Source organism: Gorilla gorilla, chromosome 23, assembly GCF_029281585.2.
Source record: "Gorilla gorilla gorilla isolate KB3781 chromosome 23, NHGRI_mGorGor1-v2.1_pri, whole genome shotgun sequence".
Classification (NCBI taxonomy): domain Eukaryota; kingdom Metazoa; phylum Chordata; class Mammalia; order Primates; family Hominidae; genus Gorilla; species Gorilla gorilla.
In genome coordinates this window covers 3813339-3832370 of record NC_086018.1, presented here as the reverse complement: position 1 = coordinate 3832370, position 19032 = coordinate 3813339, and the positions used below count along the sequence as shown (strand labels likewise).

General features: G+C 46.8%; 1 protein-coding gene across 1 annotated transcript in view; it reads right to left on the bottom strand.

The window, feature by feature from the left end:
* Positions 1-19032, bottom strand: part of LOC129529647 (immunoglobulin superfamily member 3-like) — a 39421-nt gene that overhangs the window by 7604 nt on the left and 12785 nt on the right. The window contains 4 exon segments of the mRNA XM_055375384.1: positions 1063-1473; positions 12277-12681; positions 15961-16358; positions 18827-18890. Coding sequence (XP_055231359.1) covers positions 1063-1473; positions 12277-12681; positions 15961-16358; positions 18827-18890 — 1278 coding nt within the window.

Sequence of the window (19032 nt, the reverse complement as noted above, 5' to 3'; positions counted from 1 at the left end):
GGCAAGGGAAGTAGGGGGATGAGGCCCATCAGTCTATCATGCCCTCACCTGCTCTGCCCCATTCAGTGAGATGAGATAGGGTGGGTGCCCCCACAGGGCTGGCAGGCCGAAGCCTCTAAGCCCTCAGATCAAGGTCCACACATGGTCTGCAGCCTGCCAGAATTGTCACTCTTAGCAAGGCTAAGAGTGGCAACACAGCACCCTCCATGGCCCATCAGGAAGGACAGGCAGAGACAACAACGAATTGTAGGGATGTGAGAATGAGGGATGGAGAGGCCCTTAAGGCTACACTATGTGAGAAGTTGAAAGAACTAGAGATTTTTAACAGAGAAGGGGCATACATTTCATGTATTTGAAAGGAAATGACGCAGACTTCTCTTTGGTTTTTCCATGGGCAGATCTCAAAAGGGAAATTACAGGAAAGTGAACTTTTCAACAATTGGAGCTGCCCAAAAGTGGAACTGAGGCTTGCAGAGTGAGTAGCTCTACCTCCCTGGAAGCATTCTGGCAGAGGTTGAGTGCCACCTGTGAGGGAGAGGAATAAGGGCTACACCATGGGGTAGAGGAAGGGCCAGAGGAGGAATGATTCAGTTTGGAGACAGGAAAGGCTTGTCTGGGCTGGGCTGGGAGCTAAGGAAGAAGGGGGATGCAGATGCATAAGACCAGAAAATGCCTTCTAGGTAGGAACTCTGAGTGTGGAGCTGGTGTCAGCCCAAGATTCAGGGTGCAAGCTGCAAACCCAGAAGAAGATTCAGGAGCTGCCATGAACCCTGCCTTGCCACATTTTGCTAACCACAGCTGCCCTGCTCCTTGGTGAAGATGCTATCCACAGAAACAGGGTCAAGGATGCTTCCATGAGTCTGCCGTCAGCATCAGGACCCACTGCAGGTAAAATGGATGGGATTGCAGTGTGCTAGGGTGATGGTCTGTGTACCTGCACCCACACTCAGCATGCACCTTGCAGACAGTCTCTCCACAGCAGCCCCACAGGGCCCCACCCACCCCCAGGCAGTCTCTGCACTAAACCCACTGGCCCAGGACAGCCGTGCCCTGCGGCCTTACCTGGCTGTTTCACAGTGACTTCTGTGCGCCCAGAAACCTCCTCTGCCAGCTTGTACCAGGCATAGTTGGGGCTCAGCAGCCACTCCTCCAAGTGGCAGTAGTAGCTGCCGCTGTCGCTGACCTCGGCTCTCTGGACGGTGAGGCTGAACAGGCTCCCCGACACATGCCTCTCAAACTGAAGCCTGGCTCTCAGGCCCTCCTCCTCCGCGTAAGTACCGTATTCGAAGGCGGAGTTGTGGGCGGTCTTCAGGATAAGCTTGCCGTTGGCATCTGAGGGCTTGTGGACGTACCAGAGCACCGCAAAGTGGGAGTTCTGGCTGGTCTGAGACTTGACTGAGCAGTTCAGCTGAATGGGCTTGTTTTCCACCAGGGTGAGGGTCCTCTTCGATTTGCTCACCTGCAGCTTTGTCACTGCAAAGGAAAGGGGAACACAGGAATCACCACAGACTCCCAGAAACGTGGCCCATCCACCTTGAGGCTCTGAGTCAGTTTTCTTCCAGCACAGTTCCTGGGGGATTTAACACCGACTGGCTTCAGTGTGAGGAAGGCAGCACGGAGCCCAGGCCACCGCTAAATATTCTTCCCTGTCTCCTCCTTGCCATGTGCCTGGCTTAGGCCTTCACCATCTCTCCCCTATCCACTGCCTGCACAGCCCACCATCACAGGGCCTCTGAGGGTGATCCTGCTGAAGTACAAATCTAGCTATATCAGGTCTCTGCTTGAAAAGTTTAATGGCTCTGAACTACTTACGGGCTAGAGAGAAACAATTCCTTTTCACAGCACAAAGTCCCTTCAGGATCTGGCCTTCATCCAAGTGTCCTGACTCATCTCTCACGACTCACCCTCAGGCACCCTCCACAGGCGCACGCCCCTGGTGCAGTTTCCCTGAGTGCTGGCCTTTGCCCTTGCTGTCCTCTCTGCCTGTCTCCTTCTGCCACCTCCCACCCTCACCCTTCTCTCCACTTATCCCTCATTCCCATCCCCCTGGGCTCCATACCCTTCCTCAGCACCCTCTATATATCTTTGGGCTGTGTGTCCTCACATCTCTCTCCCATATCCTAGATGGTGAGCTCCCGCAGGGCAGGGATCAAGCTCTTTCCACTCAATCAACCAGTATTTACGGAGTGCCCACTCAGTTTCCCACAGGATGCTAAGTGCTGGGGATGCCCTGAAGAGTAAGCCAGAGTCCCAGCCCTCATGGGGCGGAAGGCCTAGCGGACATTCTTATCGCTGCACCCCCAGAGCCTAGCACAACACCTGGGCCAGGAAAGCATTTGATCAGTGTTTGCTGAAATAGGTGAATGAGTGGGTGAGCGAATGAGAGCACACTGGAGAAACACGGCAACAGGTAATTAGAGCATGCTGCGGGGGCGGGGAGAGGCGGCTTCCTCTAGGGGAGTGAGAGAGAAGGCTGAGAAGACAGTAAACCACGGGCCAAGGCAAAGCCAACTGCAATCCTCCCTTCTCCTCACTGTCCCGCTCCAAAAACAGACAAGAGGGCAGCCTGTGGAGCGCCTCCCCAGCAGCTAATTAATGACGATGTTCACCTTGCCAGTGGCAAGAAGCCAAGGTCTAATGAAATCCATCTTAGGAAGGTGATTTGAGATCTCACCCACCCTATCATCATTAACCTTGGCTCTGCATCCCCCCACCCACGCCTCTCATGCTACTAAAAATGAAAAAAAAAAAAAAAAAAAACACAATTCTAAGTTCCTCTTAGGGAACTAATAGCACAAGCATTGTTCCACCTCCACCACTCTCTTCACACTTAGTTTTTCTGCCACAGGGACCAAACCACTTCCCAGCTGAGAAAGAAAGCAGGGGCAAGGTGCAGATTCCACCCAGGGACAGCAACCTAGGCCTCCTCCAACCGAGCTTGTGTGGAGGGCAGGGGCAGGGGCAGGGCAGGGATGCCTGGCCAGGCTCCAGCACTCTGCTGGTCAGACTCTTGTCTCTTTAGTCCAGCTCAACCCCAGGAACTGCATCCAGACCCAGGACCCAGCCCACTGGTCATGACCCTGGCCTGCCAGCTGGCTTAAGCTTGGTTTGGCAGCATCAAGGGTTGATTGAGTCCCATGCATCACAGAACCAAAACTTGTGAAAGCCACAGACTGCCACTTGGTCTCCCTGTAACACACAGACAAATGTTCTGAATAGATGGAAGGATTTAGCAAGCCAAGGTGTGGCAAAGTCCAATTCCCAATGCCATGACTGAGCAACACTGCGGAGCATCTCCCGGCGGTGAATCAGACATTCTCTCCAGGAAGACTTGTTGAATTCACAAACCCACAGACCTTCTCACGCCATCAAGAACACATCAGGCACCACTTAGAGAGAAATCCTGTGTGCCACGGCCCCACCCTCCCGGGTTCATCTTTTTTGTTAGCAAGTCCAATCTTCTGCCTTCTCCCTTCTTCAAATGCAGAAAGTCCTCTAGGGCACACTAGGAATCCAGGACAGGGTTTACCATTAAGCTCCCAAGCTCTGGAAGTTAGATTTGCATTCACTTGCCAGTCGACTTTTCAGATTGGATTCCTATAATACTTGAAACAACCGGCTCCCTTTTCATTCTTTTCCAACCCAATTCACCACATGCAAATGATATCTATATCAGTGCAAATGACACCACCTGAATTATCTGGTACTTGGCCAAAAAAACTGGGTTGTTCAGCATGGAGTAGAAAGAGGTTTAAAATGTATTATTAATTGGGACTGGATTATTTTTGCAACTGTTACTAAGGAAACCTCAATTGCTATAGTAACTGCATATGTTAAACTGGAATCCTGTGAGTAAACTTCTATTCAGTCACATGGTCTGAGAACAAGAATTCAAGGAAGAGAAATGTTCCAAAGCATTTCCATTTTTTTTTTCCTTCCTGTGTCAAAATATTGTGAAGTGTTGAGAAGTTTGAAAGAGAGGCATTTTTTAAATTTGGTGCATGTCTGACAGGTGGGCAAGGGGTCAGCTCCTATTCTATGCTCTGGATTTCCTCCCACATCTCCAGGGCAGGTAGGACCTTTCCTGAGGCACAGGGGAGACTGGAATCTCCACATATAATTAGGGAGCCCTCCCATGTCCTGCCAGAGCCCTGCCCTGGGTGGTGTACAGCTTGCGTGCACCACCTTCCTCCACAGAGCTAGGAGAGCCCTGCCCACTTAGAGACCACAGGTGTTTTCATCTGCAAAATAAGAACAATGTCTCTATCTCCATTAGGAGTTTTGTGCAGACTAAAAGCAATTGTCTATAAAAAGAGTTTAGCACAGAACCTGGTATATAACAAACACCCAGTGAATTTTAGATATTCTCATTCCTTTTTGGTTTCTGTGCCTTGTCCCAAGTTCAAAGTTCAACACTTAGATTGGGAGTTGTCAAGCATAAGTGGTAATCTTCCTGCTCAAAGTGCTGTTCTCAGACCAGCAGCACTGGGAGCTTGTTAGAAATGCAGACTCTTAGGCCCCACCCCAGACCCAGTAAGTCAGAATCTGCACTTTAACAAGATCCCCAGGTGATTCACAAGTAGCTTCAAGCCTGAGAAACCCTGGACTTGGCGTGTGAGTGAACGGGCTTTGAGAGGCCATAAATGCAGACGTGAAAGAAAAGAGTGAGGCTTGGTTAATCCCCAACAGCGAATTGGCAGGAGGAAGAAAGAATCCAGCAAGAGACAGGAAGAGGGTCCGAGAGCTGCTCCAGCTCACGCCAGCAGCTGCCTTCACAGCAGCCCCCAGGGGCCAGGCCCTGCTTTGAGGGAGTGGCCCTTTCTTTCTGCAGCTGGAGAGTTTCCTTCCCAGGCTTGTGATTAAAACTTGGAAGATCTGTGTTTTGTATGGTAGGAGAGGCTGTTGCGTTTGTTACAAGCCAGGGTAGGGTGGTTTCAAGGTGAGACAACAGGAAGAGGGAAGAACTCCACAGCGGAGACCAGCAGCAGCTTTCTCAGCCAGCCTACCCTCCCTTCAGATTCCACTCTGTGCGTGCTCTTCTCACTCAAAACTCATTTATTTGTTCAATAAAGGATTCCCTTATGCTCCACTATAGCTGTTACTGCTGCCTTACAACGAAGGTAATTTTTAAAGTCTTCTCTTTCTTACAAAATTCTAAGCATATGCAGGGCAGGGACTCTGACCCAATCATTGTTAAACTAATCAATGAATAGTTGAATAAATGTGGTTACTTTTTAAAAGGGGGGGCAATTCTGATTTTGATAGAAAAGAGAACATTTCAAAAGGTATGTGGCCTCTGAGCTAGGCCCTGAGAAACAAGTGGAGAAGGAGAGTGAAAGGGCACGCCAGAGAGAGGGGACAAGTGAAGAAAGATGACAACTACCCTGTGCACTCTATTCAAGGAGGAGCAAGTGCTCAGGTGTAGTGGATGAGGTTAGAAAGGTAAGCTTCGGCCACACTGCAAGGGGCCTGCAGCTTGTACTTGATCCTGACCACCTGTGGCCCTCAGGGTGCATGCCATGGATCTGCAGATCAGCATCACCTGGGAATTTGCCAGCACCTGGTAAGTCAGAAAAACTGCGAGTAAGGCTCAGCAACCTGCAGGCTCATGAGCCCTCCAATTGATTCTGATGCACATTCAAGTTTGAGAAGCAATAGCTGTGCTGTTGAGGTGGTTGCCGGTAAGTCTGGAGAAAGCGGTTCCTGTGCAGTGGTGTGAGCAGCAGCCAGAGTGGCAGGTGCAAAGAGATGGGCACTGAGGGAGGAAGACACTGCTCTTTATTAAAGACAACAGACAGTAATGCTAGAGATAGAGGCGGCCAGTGTCTGCGGCAGGAGAGATGTTTCAAGTGGAGAGAAGCAAGTCAGATGAGAGACAAGGAAAGAATGCGGGGTGAGCTGCATGGGAAGCCAGTGGCACAGGCGCCTGCCAGTCAAACTGTTACTACCCCTGAGTCCCTCTGTCCTTAACACCCCTTGGCTCCCTGCTCTCTCCACATGACCATTCCCTATTTGGGCCCTCAATGATCTCCTTCTCAGGCTCTTATAATTGGCCTGCATATGACACTCCCTCCCTCTCGGCCTAGCCACAGCCACGGGATTTCCCTAAATGGCAAATGGGGCATGCTACTGCCCACAGCTGCCCACCCCACAGCCCATGACAGCAGTTCTCAATAAGGCAGCTAATTGCAAGCAGGTCTCTGGTTGCCATATTGATTTGGGGAGGGGTATATATTCAATGGAATAAAGCCATTAAAGATGTAAAATCATATCTGAGACAACTCCATGCAACAAAACTCTGCCTCGTGTCCTGTGTGACTTTCAAATGACATTCATGTGGGCAAAAATTATGCCTCTGAGCCTAGAACCTACTTTCATTTTACTATAATCACAATACTTTTATTTTGCATGGTTTTAATATTTGCCAGGTCAGTCAAGAGAGGATTTTCCTTTGTTTTGTTCAGAATTGTAGCAAGAGTTACTCAGGACTTCAGAAACCCTGTCAGGATGGCAGTCCTGCTCATGGTGCCAAGTCTGATACGGTGACTGTTAGTGTGCATTTAGGGACAGCGTTGACTGTGACTGTGCCTCCTAGCATAGCTGTCCTGAGCATTTACACATTGAAACACATTATTTTACTATGAACTACTTTATAAAAAAAAATACTTTCTTTATCCCACAACTAGGACAGTATAGCAAATTTTAAAGATATGATTAGGAATGTTATATTGTATATGAATTTCATTTCTGGGTAAAGGGAATATTATAAATTACTACAAAAATGGAGTATATGATCTGGGTATGAGCTAAAGTCCTAATTTCTGAGTTTAGGATGTGCTTATTTATTTAGCAAACTTTCATCTGGTCCTATGTGCTCAGCACTATTCTAAGCACTTTATAGATATTAACAATTTGGTGCTCACCAATCCTATGAAATAAATATTATTCCCAATTTTATGAAGACACTTGCCCAAGGTCACACAGCTGGCTTAGTGGTAGAGCTGGGATTCAAACCGAGGCCGTCTGGTCTGTCCTTGCTTTTAGCAATTACATATGCCCACCCTCACCCCATGCTCCCATGTACAAAAGGGACTTCTTGATCCCTGCCAGCTTGCCTGGGGGTGAACCCCTCCCAGACCTCATGCTTTAGTCATCTCAAGATAAGCATGCTGCTCCCACCCTCCATGACTATCTTTATTCACACTCTTCTCTGAGCCTGAAATGCTCCACTCCTCCTTCCCAACCTCCCACCCTCACCCCTACCCCATTCCCTCCTCACGCCCCCTGCCCCCTGCCCCGTGTTCATGCCCTGTGCTGGCTCTGCCTCCACACCTGTAATGCTTTTCTGCTCTCCTCTGTCCCTAGGCCTCCTGCCTCCCACAGAGCCCGCAAGGCAGGAATGTGACACACCCATCTCAGCAGCCTCACCAGCATGGCAACCTGGCACTTAGCAGGTGCTCAATGTATGCAGAGTGACAGGGAGGGAGGGGCAAGGGGAAAGCAGCAAGAGTCTGCAGGTGGAAATAGCTAATGAAGGTTACCCAGATGCGCCCTACCCTGCCTTACCTGTCTGCAGGCAGGGCAGTGACCCTGGCTCGTTGATGCCAATAACAAGTGCCCCGGTGTTACCATGACAACAGGCCTGAGGCATCTGGGAGGGGCTGGGCTCTCCTCTTAGGGCTCTTGCACTCATGCCCATTCTATCTTGGCACAGACAACAGGCAGAAGCCACCTGGGATGGAAGAAGGAGAACCGCAGACTCCCCTGAAAGAAGGCAGAGGCCAGTCCTCTGAGGGATGGGGCAGTCATCCCTCAGAATGTGAAAGGGGAGCCAGTGTTCACATGCTCTGGACTCATGGAAGTCAAAGAAAAGCCCTCTGCTATCCCAATCTGCCAGGTCAGCAATAAGAAATAGAAGAAAACCGATTTGGCAACATCCAGAGGGTATTAAATATTCATCCTGAGTGCCCATCAGTAAAATCCCAGCAGAATACACCCTCTGACAAGTCAGCTTTCCACCACTGGAGGCTGTCCTCATGGGAGCTTGTTTATGGCTTTGTCAATTTTAATAGCCAAACCAAGATATTGTCGTAAACATTTGAAAAATGAGTGCTGACATTTCCCTTACTGCTTCTGTATTTAGGGATGTGTAATTGGAGGGCGTTTTGAGCTAAAGAAAATCAGAAGGAAGCAAGGCAATTATGCTTTACAATTAAAAGAGAAAACTGATTAAGAGCTAACAATCAAATATGTGAACTGGCTGAAAGTCTTGCCTAAGCACCCCTTGAGGGGTCACACTATGTGATCAATGGGGATCAGACGAAGCTAGATCAATGGCAACATGACACTGATGGCATTCCTTGAAGATTCTGTTGGGGATGTGCATACGCAACAGGAAGCACACACAGGGCATGGTCAAATAACAGACCCACAAGTCAACTGTGCCATCCAACCAGAGATTCTGATGAATACTGATATGGGGGCAGGATCAGCAGGGACGAGTCTGGGGCACAGACCACAAAGAAGCTTGCTGTGATAAATGATATCACAGCAGCGGAAGGCTGATGGTAAATGGACCAGCATGAGTGACTCAACAGTCCCTGGGTTCCTATTTGATTCTGATGGAATACAAATATTTAACACAATATTCTTTAAAACGGGGGTAGCAGGGGACACTTCTATGGAAGACACCAGAGCAGGGCTAAGAATCTATGTTTTAAGGGGCAAGGTACGCAGGGAGAGCAAAAGAAGAGAGGATAGCGCTGGTATCCCCAGGTCTTAGAGCCACCTTGTGGCAGAAGCTGGAAGAATCAGGAGTTAAAAGAGGCACAAGATAGAACTTCTACACCATCAGCAAACTGTGTCTTGAGGAACCTCTACCAGTGTCTTATGACCCCAACTAGCAAAAAACAAATTTAAGGATTTGCTAAAGGGGATTAGGAAATCAGCAGTGGTTAACCAGAGAGAGGAAACATTAAATACAAGCTTACGGTACCAAAGAAGATTCCTGAGAAGAAAAGCACTTGTCTAGAACATATAATAATAAAATTAGGAACTTGGACTCTGGAGCCAAACTGCCTGTCTGGACTTGAATCCTGGCTCTGCCACTTACTATGGCACACTGGGCAATTTATGTAACTTCTGTGTCAGTGTCCTCATCTGTGAAGTTGGGTAAAACGGTCCCCCTCACAGCACTGCATGGATTAAGAAACAAGGAACTAAGTTATTATGTGTAAAGCATTCCCAGTGGTTTACAAGAAATGCTCAGTGAATATCAGCTGCTACTGTTGTTACTACCAGTAACGCTAGTGCCATAACTCCTCCACATCATCAATCTACAAGGAGAAAATTATTCTGTAAAGGACAGCATTAACTGAATGCAGAAAGAAGAATCTCTGATTGCATAGCCTTTAAAAAGGTCAAAGTCTCCCTACGTACTTTTTAACAAGGCACACCTGGATTCAAATCCCAACTTCCCCCACTCACTAGGTGTTTAATTTGAGGAACTGAGAACCTCTCAGAGCCTCTGTTACTTCATTTATAAAATGGGAAAGCAATATGTTCCTCCCAGGGTTGCAGTGAAGATTAAGTGAGATAATATACACCAAGTGTCCAACAGTCTCCAGCACACAGTCAGCTCTCATGTATTTTTCCACTTCTATTTCCCCAAAATGAATGCACCAGCACTAAAGTATACAGGAAAGAGTAAAAACTCTTATGAAGCTCTCTGGAAAATATTAAGTGCTAAATGCATAAATATTTAATAGAGGAGAGACAGTAACACTTAAGGGGATGCACTCTCCTGGTGCCTCAGCTGCCCTCTGGGAGTCCTGCACGGCCTCAAGCACCCACCTTTGCTCTTCCTAGCCTCCAAAGGGCCATAAAAGTATATTACTGTGCACCTTTAAGTAGAGGCCTCATAACAGCCCAAGTACAGTGATACTCATAAGTCTCCTCTGCCAACCACTGTTCATTCTCATTTTATAGTGAAAACACAACAGAAACCAACTCGAGACACCCAAGACACAAAGACAACCTCAGAGCAGATCTGGGGTCTCCCAACCCTCCAGCTACTTTACCCAGGAGGCAATTATGGTATAAAGGAAAACGTTTGCTCTATGGAAGTCAGAGATACCTGGGCTCCAATCTCAGTTCAAATCTCAGTTTTGCCCCTTAACCAGCTGGCTTGCCTCCATCAAGATTCCTGACCACTTTGAGCCTTGGTTTCCTCATTAGCAAAATAGGGATACAAACACCTACACTATTAGGTTGTTGGATAAATTTAAAAAAGAAAACATGAGTAAAGCACTAAGCACAAACCTGGCATCCAAGAGGTACTTCATACATATTTTTCCCTGTCTGCCTTTAGTAACACCATAAATTAATCCAAATAATTAGAACCTTCAATGAACTCATTCTGTATTCTTCCCTTAGGCACTCCAGTCTTAGATTCCAAGTAGTACCAGAAACAGGCAAATACTAGGGATGGATTCAAAAAGGCAATGTCAGACAAGGTCTTGAGGTCAGCATCTCCTCTACCTTCTACAGCTGCAGAACCATGTGATGGGCAATGCTGCTCAGAAAACTGACTTTGAGAGCCAGAGGGGACCAAAAAAGGTGCAATTACAATCCTAATGTCCCACTCAATAACGCAGGCAAGTAGGTACGTCGACATTTTCCACAACAAGGGTTCACATAAAATGGGGTCTCTGCTTAACCTTCCATTAACCTGAAAATCCACTTAAGTAAAACAGCCTCTTCCCTGAGCCTCTTGTCAGTCAAAGTTTAGGCTCTTGTTGGCCAAGGGAACAGTCTCATCATTTATACAACTCACTTGTTCCAAATCTGGTACAGAACAGAACTCTGTTATGGGGTTGGAAGAGGTGAAGGAGAAACCCAAAGGTTACCGTTATTTAACCTCATGTTGATGAAAACAACATTGTGGCCACCTAAAGTAGTTGGGCAGACCAGGTCAGGCCCTAACCATGGCTGTTAGTGGGCAGAAAAATCCCTTTGGCAAGACGTTCCAACCATTTTTGCAAAGTCAAACCCTTGCCTTTGCCTGCACAGGTATCTGTTCTAGCCGAGGCATAGGCTGGGTGAGGGAAGGAACACAGGAGCCTACCGCCTGGGCTCCACCCTCCACCAGCTTCTAACCTGGCAGGAGACAAGGACAGATGGAGGAAAACCATAAGAGCTGCATGTACTTAACTCCTCCCGCATGTCAGCGGAAGAGCCTGATGAAGGCGAGAGTGTTTGCAGAAAGTCCTACTGACTAATGCTCCCCAAATTAATGCATCCTGATGATCTGCTTTGAGACAGACTCAGCCTCCATAGAGAAAGGAGCTCAAATTCAGGGCCCATACAACTGGACAGGGCCTGGGTGCAGGCAACATTGTGGGAGAAAGACAACCGGGGTTCAAATCCTGGCTCCACCATTCACTAGGTACATGACCTTAAGCTAGTCACTTAAATCTTTCCTGGGGTTGTTGTGCAATTCTAATAGAATAACTGACCTTCAGCACCTCATGCAAAGAAGATGCTCAATAGGTGCCTATTACCCTCCCTCTTTACTCAGGATTTCCTTGTCTATGAACAGGAGACAATGATATCACTTCCACATAATTGTATGAGGATTACAGGAGATGAGGTTAAGTAAAGAAAAGGGCTTTCTTTAAAACAATTGGCCTGTGCATTTCACAAATGTCCATGTCTACAGACACACACATACACACACAAACACACACACACACGCAAACACACAGGTTAGGTAATTGTTCTAGATTAAAGGAGTCTAAAGAGACAGGATAACAAATGTGATGTGTGATCCCTGGTTGGATCCTAATCTGAAAGGGAAAAATAAAGGGCATGATTGGGACAACTGGGGAAATGTAGGTGATAGGACTACACTAACGTAAAACCCCAAGGGTGTGATAATGGTGCAGTGGGTGGGTAGGTTCTTAGGAGTTACATGCTGAAGTACTTAGGGGGAAGTGTCCCAATGTCCACAGCTTTGCCTCCAATGGCTCAAAAACAACAACAAACGTACACACAGAGGAAGAAAACAAATGCCGTCAGACAACAACTGGCTATCAAGGAAAGGAAATACAAGTGTCCACTGCATGATTCTTAAAACTTCCTATTGATTTGCAATGTCTCTAAATGAAGAGCTGGGAAAGGGGGAAGTGATGCTAAGGGCTCCATGCACACTTTTCTTTTTCCCTCACGTCTGCTCAGGCAGCATGGGCACATAGCCCACAGGTCCTCAGCACTCACCTGGCTGCAGCAGCCTGATCACCAGCAGGCTGGAGGTCCTCTCCGCCAGTTGTGTCCAGGTGTTGTTGTAGTTCTTCCGCCACAGCTCTGCCACACACTGGTACTTGCCTGCTTCCGTGTCACTGGCTCGGCTGATGCTTAGGCGGACGTTGTTGCTGGACTCAGCCTTCTCGGTGGCAGTTCGGGTTCGGAAGCTGGAGGACCTGTCCCCCCACTGGACCCCTCCATCCCGGGTGAAGGTCACCAAGTCATGGAACTCCACCGTGCCCACCGGCTGGAACCGCCATGTCACTGACACGGGGACCTGGGCAGGGTAGTGGGGTTTGATGATACACAGCAAGTCAAAGGAGTCGCTGTAGGTCACCCCCGGTGTCCGGGAGATGGCTGTGACTGCGAAGCCCATTTCTGGAGAGAAAGCAGAGAGATTCAACCAGAGGAGGCATGTGGCTTTCTCAGGGCAGTATGACATCAGCAATGGGGCAGCTGGCAAAGCAAGCAGTGTGGAGCAGAGGCTCTCGGGGCCCCTTTTGAGTTCTCAGGCTAGTGTTGCTTTTAGTATCCTGCTGAGGCCCAGTCCAAGAGTTTCCAAGACTCCAAAGAAAGGCCCACCACAATTCCCCCTGAACAGCACTAGCCTAACCCTTCCCAATGAGATCCTCGTGCATTTGCTCCTCCCCTGGAATTAGACATCACAATCCTCTCAGGGACTGATTGCATGTAGGCAGGGTTGCTCCTAGAAATCTTGAGATTCCATGAGAAAACAGGAAAAGAAAACCCCAAAGCCAATTTCCTCCATTGCACAGGAGGAAAACACAACCACACAGCCCCAACACCTCTTTTCCTGGTCCCTTAGTGCACTGGTGCCGAGAAGGGAAGCAGATGGAGTCGGCCTCCAGTCCCTTTCTCACGTCCCTCATGAAATCCAAGAACAGAGCAGGTGGGGACCTCCAGTGGGGTGGGACAATTGTCCTAAATGCAGGGTTCTGCAGTCTCAGTGGCTGTGGGTCTCTCAATATTCCTTATTGAATGGGCAGCACTGCTAAGCTCTAATACTGACTCCTCAATATGAGTACCTCAGAGTTCCTTCAGCCTGGAAATACTGTTTAATATTCATACATTGATCACAATCATAAAGATAACAGTAGCCAATATTTATTGAGCACTATCTAGGTGCAAGCATGGTGCCAACTGCTTTGCTCTCATCATGCTCCACTGAATCCCCAAAACAACCTTGTAGAACAGGCAGGCTTGTCATCTCTTCCTGCAGATGTAGAAACTGATGCAGAGAGAGGTTAGATAAATTGCCCAATATCAAGCATTTGGTAAGTCAATGACAGAGTTAGTCTCCAACCACATGTAACTGATTCCAGGGGCCTTTTTAGGTTACTTTACCCGTGGAAAGCATAACACTGTGGTTAAAGGTCCAGACTCTGGAGCCAGCAGCCAAGCCTTTGATACTTCCCAGCTAAGTGACATTAAAGTTACTTAACTTCTCTCTGCCTCTGTTTTCCAATCTGTAAAATGAGTCTCTGTGAAGATTAAATAAATCAGTGTTTATAAATATTACAAATAGTACCTGGCACATGAGATATACTATATTTTGTTAAATATTTTGTTAAAAAATGAAATAGAAATTTAAAAAAAGTACTTTAAACACTGTAATGTGAAAGACTGGACACAGGATGAATCTTTTGGCTTTCTATGGGGAGGTTAAGTTGGCAAATAGGTAGGTACAATTTGCTGAAAACTCTGGACCTTTGATTTGGATTTCATGGGCTATCTCTATATACCCTTTAAAAAAGTTTATGACACGGAGGCCCATCCTTAAACATGAAGCATCTCTGACAGTCACTGTGCATCTGTGTGTAGTAGGTGTTGCATGAGGGTGGTGTAGGACAGAACCTCAGGGACAGGACCCACACCAGGTGCTCCTGGCCTCACACCTGAAGGGGAGAGAGCTTCCCCAAGCAAATGACTTTGTCTAGTCCTGACACAGACACATGCCACAGTCACAGAGCACCCAAGCTGCTCTAACTGAACAGCCATAATGGCCCATTGTACATTTGGGACCCGCATCTAATTATACTGATATGAAAATTCATGTGTGTCATTGTTAACTTTAGACTGAAAAGACAACCTCAATTAGTCTAGAGTGCCCTCCCATTCTTCCTTGTTCAGTCCTTTGGGCCACCTGATTATGGCTGTAACCAGAGGTATCTCAGTGGTGGAGATCAGGTGAACAGTGCTGGCCTCCAGATCCCAGGGCAGAGCCCCTCAGTGCCCCTGGCTGTGAGAACCACCAGACATATGGTGAGTAAGAAAAAACTCAGGGGATAACCTGATACCATAAATTACTTCTAGAGAAACAATCCTCACTAACTCTAATCACTCATTGGACATTCCTAACCTTCCAGGATGGTTAAAAAAAAAAAAAAAAAAACCAGTACTGGACATCCAAAAGTTGTCCCCCAAGTTCCATCTCACTGGGTCCACATAGTTGCTGAGTATGGACACAGGAACTGAGCTGATCAGGAAACGCAATCACTGGAGGAAGTTTCTAAAACAGAAATCTGAGCCATATAATTACTGCAAAAAGCAGGTCAATCTTTAGGATTAAGCTTTAGAAAACAAATGTAATTCTAATCTCAGAGGGGTAAGAAAATGGAGGACTCTGTCAAGGACAAAAACCGCTCGGGGCTGCCGTCTTTACTGGAAGTATCCAAAAGCACCACCATCCTGACCTGCAAGGAAGGTGGTGACACAGTCCCAGGGAGTGGGACATAAAGTTGCTGAGGACAACCGATGTCTCCTGATAAACAGGAAGACCTGACATAACAAATTTCTTTCCCAGCAAAGTCACAGACTGGTCATTTAAAATCTAATATACTGATTATATCCAGGCAGATAAATGTTGATAGAAGCCTCTTTACCCCAGTGAGAAGCAAATCTAATCTTCCTTGGTTTTAGCAAATCTCAAGGTATCTTTTCATTCCATGCTAATGAGGGAATAGCTTTGTTAGGTATGGGCCCCATCAGGTAGTAGAAACTTCTAGCCTTAGGCAAAGTATTTAATGTGTCTCAGTCTCAGTTTCCTCCATAAAATGAAAGTGTCTGTCACTTGGCTAGGTGGGGATTCAATGGGACAACTAAGCTTAAGTGTTAAGGATTAGCCAGGAACATAGTAAATGCTAAATAAATGACAACAGATAATTTTATACCCTTCTCTGCTCTCTTTCAGGAAGGCTGGCCCCTGAGCAGCAGGGCAGGAAAGACATGCCACACAGTGCTCAGCCACTGTGCTCTCTTTAAGGCCAGGCTGGCAGTGGCCATGCTCCTCCACCTGGGGCCACCACTATGGCTGGGTGGCTTCACTAACCTGGATGGAGTTCTGATAACATCACTCTCTCCCAGCCAGACTAGGAGTAGATACAGCTTCCAGCTATTGCTATCCCTCAGGAGCCCCATCATCCACTGTGGGTCCCTTAGTCCCTGCTAGCACTATCTTAATTAATTAAACCCTTATAAGAAACAAAATAGATATAAAGGAAAGTACTTCAAACTGTATAGGTAAAAGACTGGCCATAGTTTCCTGCTAGAACTCTGACAGACAAAAGTCAGGATAAGTTGTTTGACACTGAAGCTGTCTCCATGCCAGACCCACTGCCAGTCCCACCGCTCACTCACCAAGAGCTATGATGGAGATGGGAGTGCTGGCCCCACGCTCCCCAACAATCTGCTACTCGCCATCCACCACCCGCACCCATTCAGTCACATGGCATTCATACTGGCCCTCGTCCTCCTTCCTGCTGTTGAAGATGCCCAGGCTGAATGAGTTGGGCTGCACCTGCTCCATCTGGACGCTCCCAAAGCTGCCGCGCTCCCAGTAGGACGAGCCTGGCTGCACGGTGCCATCCCGGTCTAGCCACATGATATTGCTGCGGCGGTTCTGCCTGTCCACAAGCTGCCAGATGACAGAGAAGCGACCCTGCAGCCTGCCTGCCATGCGGACGCTGCAGGAGAAGCGCAGGTCCTCGCCCTCAAGGATGACGCTGGCATTGCTGGCCACCTCCACAGAGATGCTGCTCTCTAGGAAGAGGGAGAGAGAAACACCCTGGAGGCTTTATGGTCTCCACAGCGCCCTCCCCACAGAGGAAACAGGAGGAGGGGTGCAAATGGAATCATATTCAGGTACGGTGAGCCTCAGAGGGTCAAAAACTCTCTGACCCTAGCTGATGTAAGCCCTGGCTGGTTCTGGGCATTGCTCCCTGTGGTTTTAGATCTGATAATCTAGGATGTTCTTTGCTGTGTGCAGAGAACTGTGATAACGAGGTTCTAAGACCTGAGCCTGAATAAGAACCTAAGAAATACAACATAGTGGCGTGATGATTAGGGCATAAAACAATTTATTGGGTAATCTATTCAGCTGGAGTTCAGGGTTTTTCAAGTTGAATTTTCAGCAAGAAGAGTAACTCCAAAATCCTACTTCACTTCCCTCTTCCTACCATTCGATACCAAAGCAGTCAAATAAAAGCTGAACATCCATAATGTGCCATTTGAGTCCTTCAGGACAATTTAGGAAATACGAAAAAAAAAAAACTGACAGTAAGTATTTGGATGATAACGTGTGCTTAAGTGTGGGTAATAAGGGAGCACAGATGGTCTAGTTTCGCAGAGTGCATGAGGAGCAGGCTTTCATTCTTTCATTAACACACAGGAAGAAAACAAAGCCAGCAGCTCGTCATCCACCACTCTCCCGCCTGTCCAGTCAGCCCTGGGGCTCCTTTGCTCTCTTTCTAGAAACATTCGGCCAATCAAAAGTTTGGGATAAGGATTCCACTCCCTTCCCTGTCTCATCTAGCCTCTGCTGCTCACTTAACTATCTGAATTCACTCAATCAAATTATTTAAACTCGACATGCCTCAGCCTCTTCTTCTGTAAGACAGGTAGAGAGCCACCTTTAATTGTAGAATTCTTTAAATATTAAAAAGTAAATGAGATGACGCGTATAGATTCACCTAACACATAGTAGGTTTTCAAAAACTGCTCATCATGATCATGATTAATTTTATTATTCCACATAACTCTTTGTTTTTATAAACATCACAGATAGCCTAATATGTTTTAATTATGCATGTAGTATTTTGTATAATTATCTATATTGAGTTCAGAAGGTCTGTAAGTATTAAAGAACACAAAGTAACTAATTTGGCTCCAATTTTTGGGTACCACCCACATTAAATACATGCAATAATTTAAACCAATTAATTAAATCAAATCCCAGATTTTAAGAGGCACACCCAATTACCAAGAGAAAACACACACATACACATAACAATGCATTTGAATCAAATCTTTTCTCTCCTTTATTTCCCCAACAAGCAGAAACAAAGACGAGCACTGAGCCTCAAAATGTAGCTCTTATTATAGTGAGGATGCCTGCTAGCCATTCTGGATGTGCTTGTTTTATGTGAAAAATAAAAGGTCTGGATGGGGCAGGGAATAGCAATTTTCCCAGGAGGGCAACCTCCCCCAGGAGTCATACCAGGATGATTCATAGAGATAATCAGGCTCCCGAACAGTCACCATCTATAGCACTAATGGTTAAGGGGATGCATTTGGAGACTTCCTAACTCTGTAATCCTGTGGTTCTTCCTTAACCTACCAAAGCTCCAATTTCTCATGTGAAAAATGGAGATACTAATAGTGCCTACTTCTTAGGGCATGACATTGACAGGATTAGATGAGGTAATTATTTTTCATCATCATTAATAACAATAATATTCCTCTTTAGATTAAAGACTCATCCCCACTGTTACCAATTCAAAATAAGGGATTAAAAGGGCAACTGCAGCATCAAGGAAGAAAATCCTTTCACTTGTCTTAAGCAGGAGAATGACTTGCAGGACCTCACTCTCATCCCCTACTGTCATCCCAGTGGACGCTTACGCAAGTCCTGGCTCATTTATTGAAAGGGCTACTGTTTGGTGGTGCTCTGTTGCTTGAGCAAGCCTGGAAACCCACATAGTTAGAATGTGGGGCTACAAGAAGAAATGCTATTTTATTATAGCAGCTGAGGCAAAGGCAACTACAGACCTGGTGCCTCACTGCCCACTAACACTATTTACAAGAATTTCCAGGCCTGAGAAAAGGCAGCCGACAATTTTAAACTCTCTGGATTAAGTGAAAACTAGGACAGAACTAATAAAAATCTGAGTACACATTCGCAAATGAAATTTCAAATCAGGAAGTTGATGGTGTAGCACAGGCTAAGCGCAGGGCGGTGGGTGTGGAGTTAGAAGCAAATATTTCCTAATGCAATGCAAGCTCAACCACTAACTGAACCATCAGCTCTGTCACTTCCTGTGTGGTGCTCTGATTTCTTCATTCATTAGATGGATATCATATTGGCCTCTACGAGGATTTGAGAGGAGGGAGCGGAGAAGGAGATGATATATGCAGAAGCACTTTGGTCTCTTAGGAGGAAGAGTGCCATTAAAATCCAAGGCATTATCACCATTACCGATGTGATTTTTGTTGTTCTTCAGCCGACTTATCCGAGTGGCCTTGGGACAGGATCTGGTGGTGCTGGGGGACTTTAACTACCCAGTTATCTGCTGGAAAAGCAATATAGCAGGCCACAGATCATCAAACCAGTTCTCAGAAGGGGTTGGGGGAAATCTTAGTACAAAAAATATAGGAAGTAAACAGCGTGGCTGCCCTTCACTTGATCCTTAGAAAACAATGAAGAATTAGTTG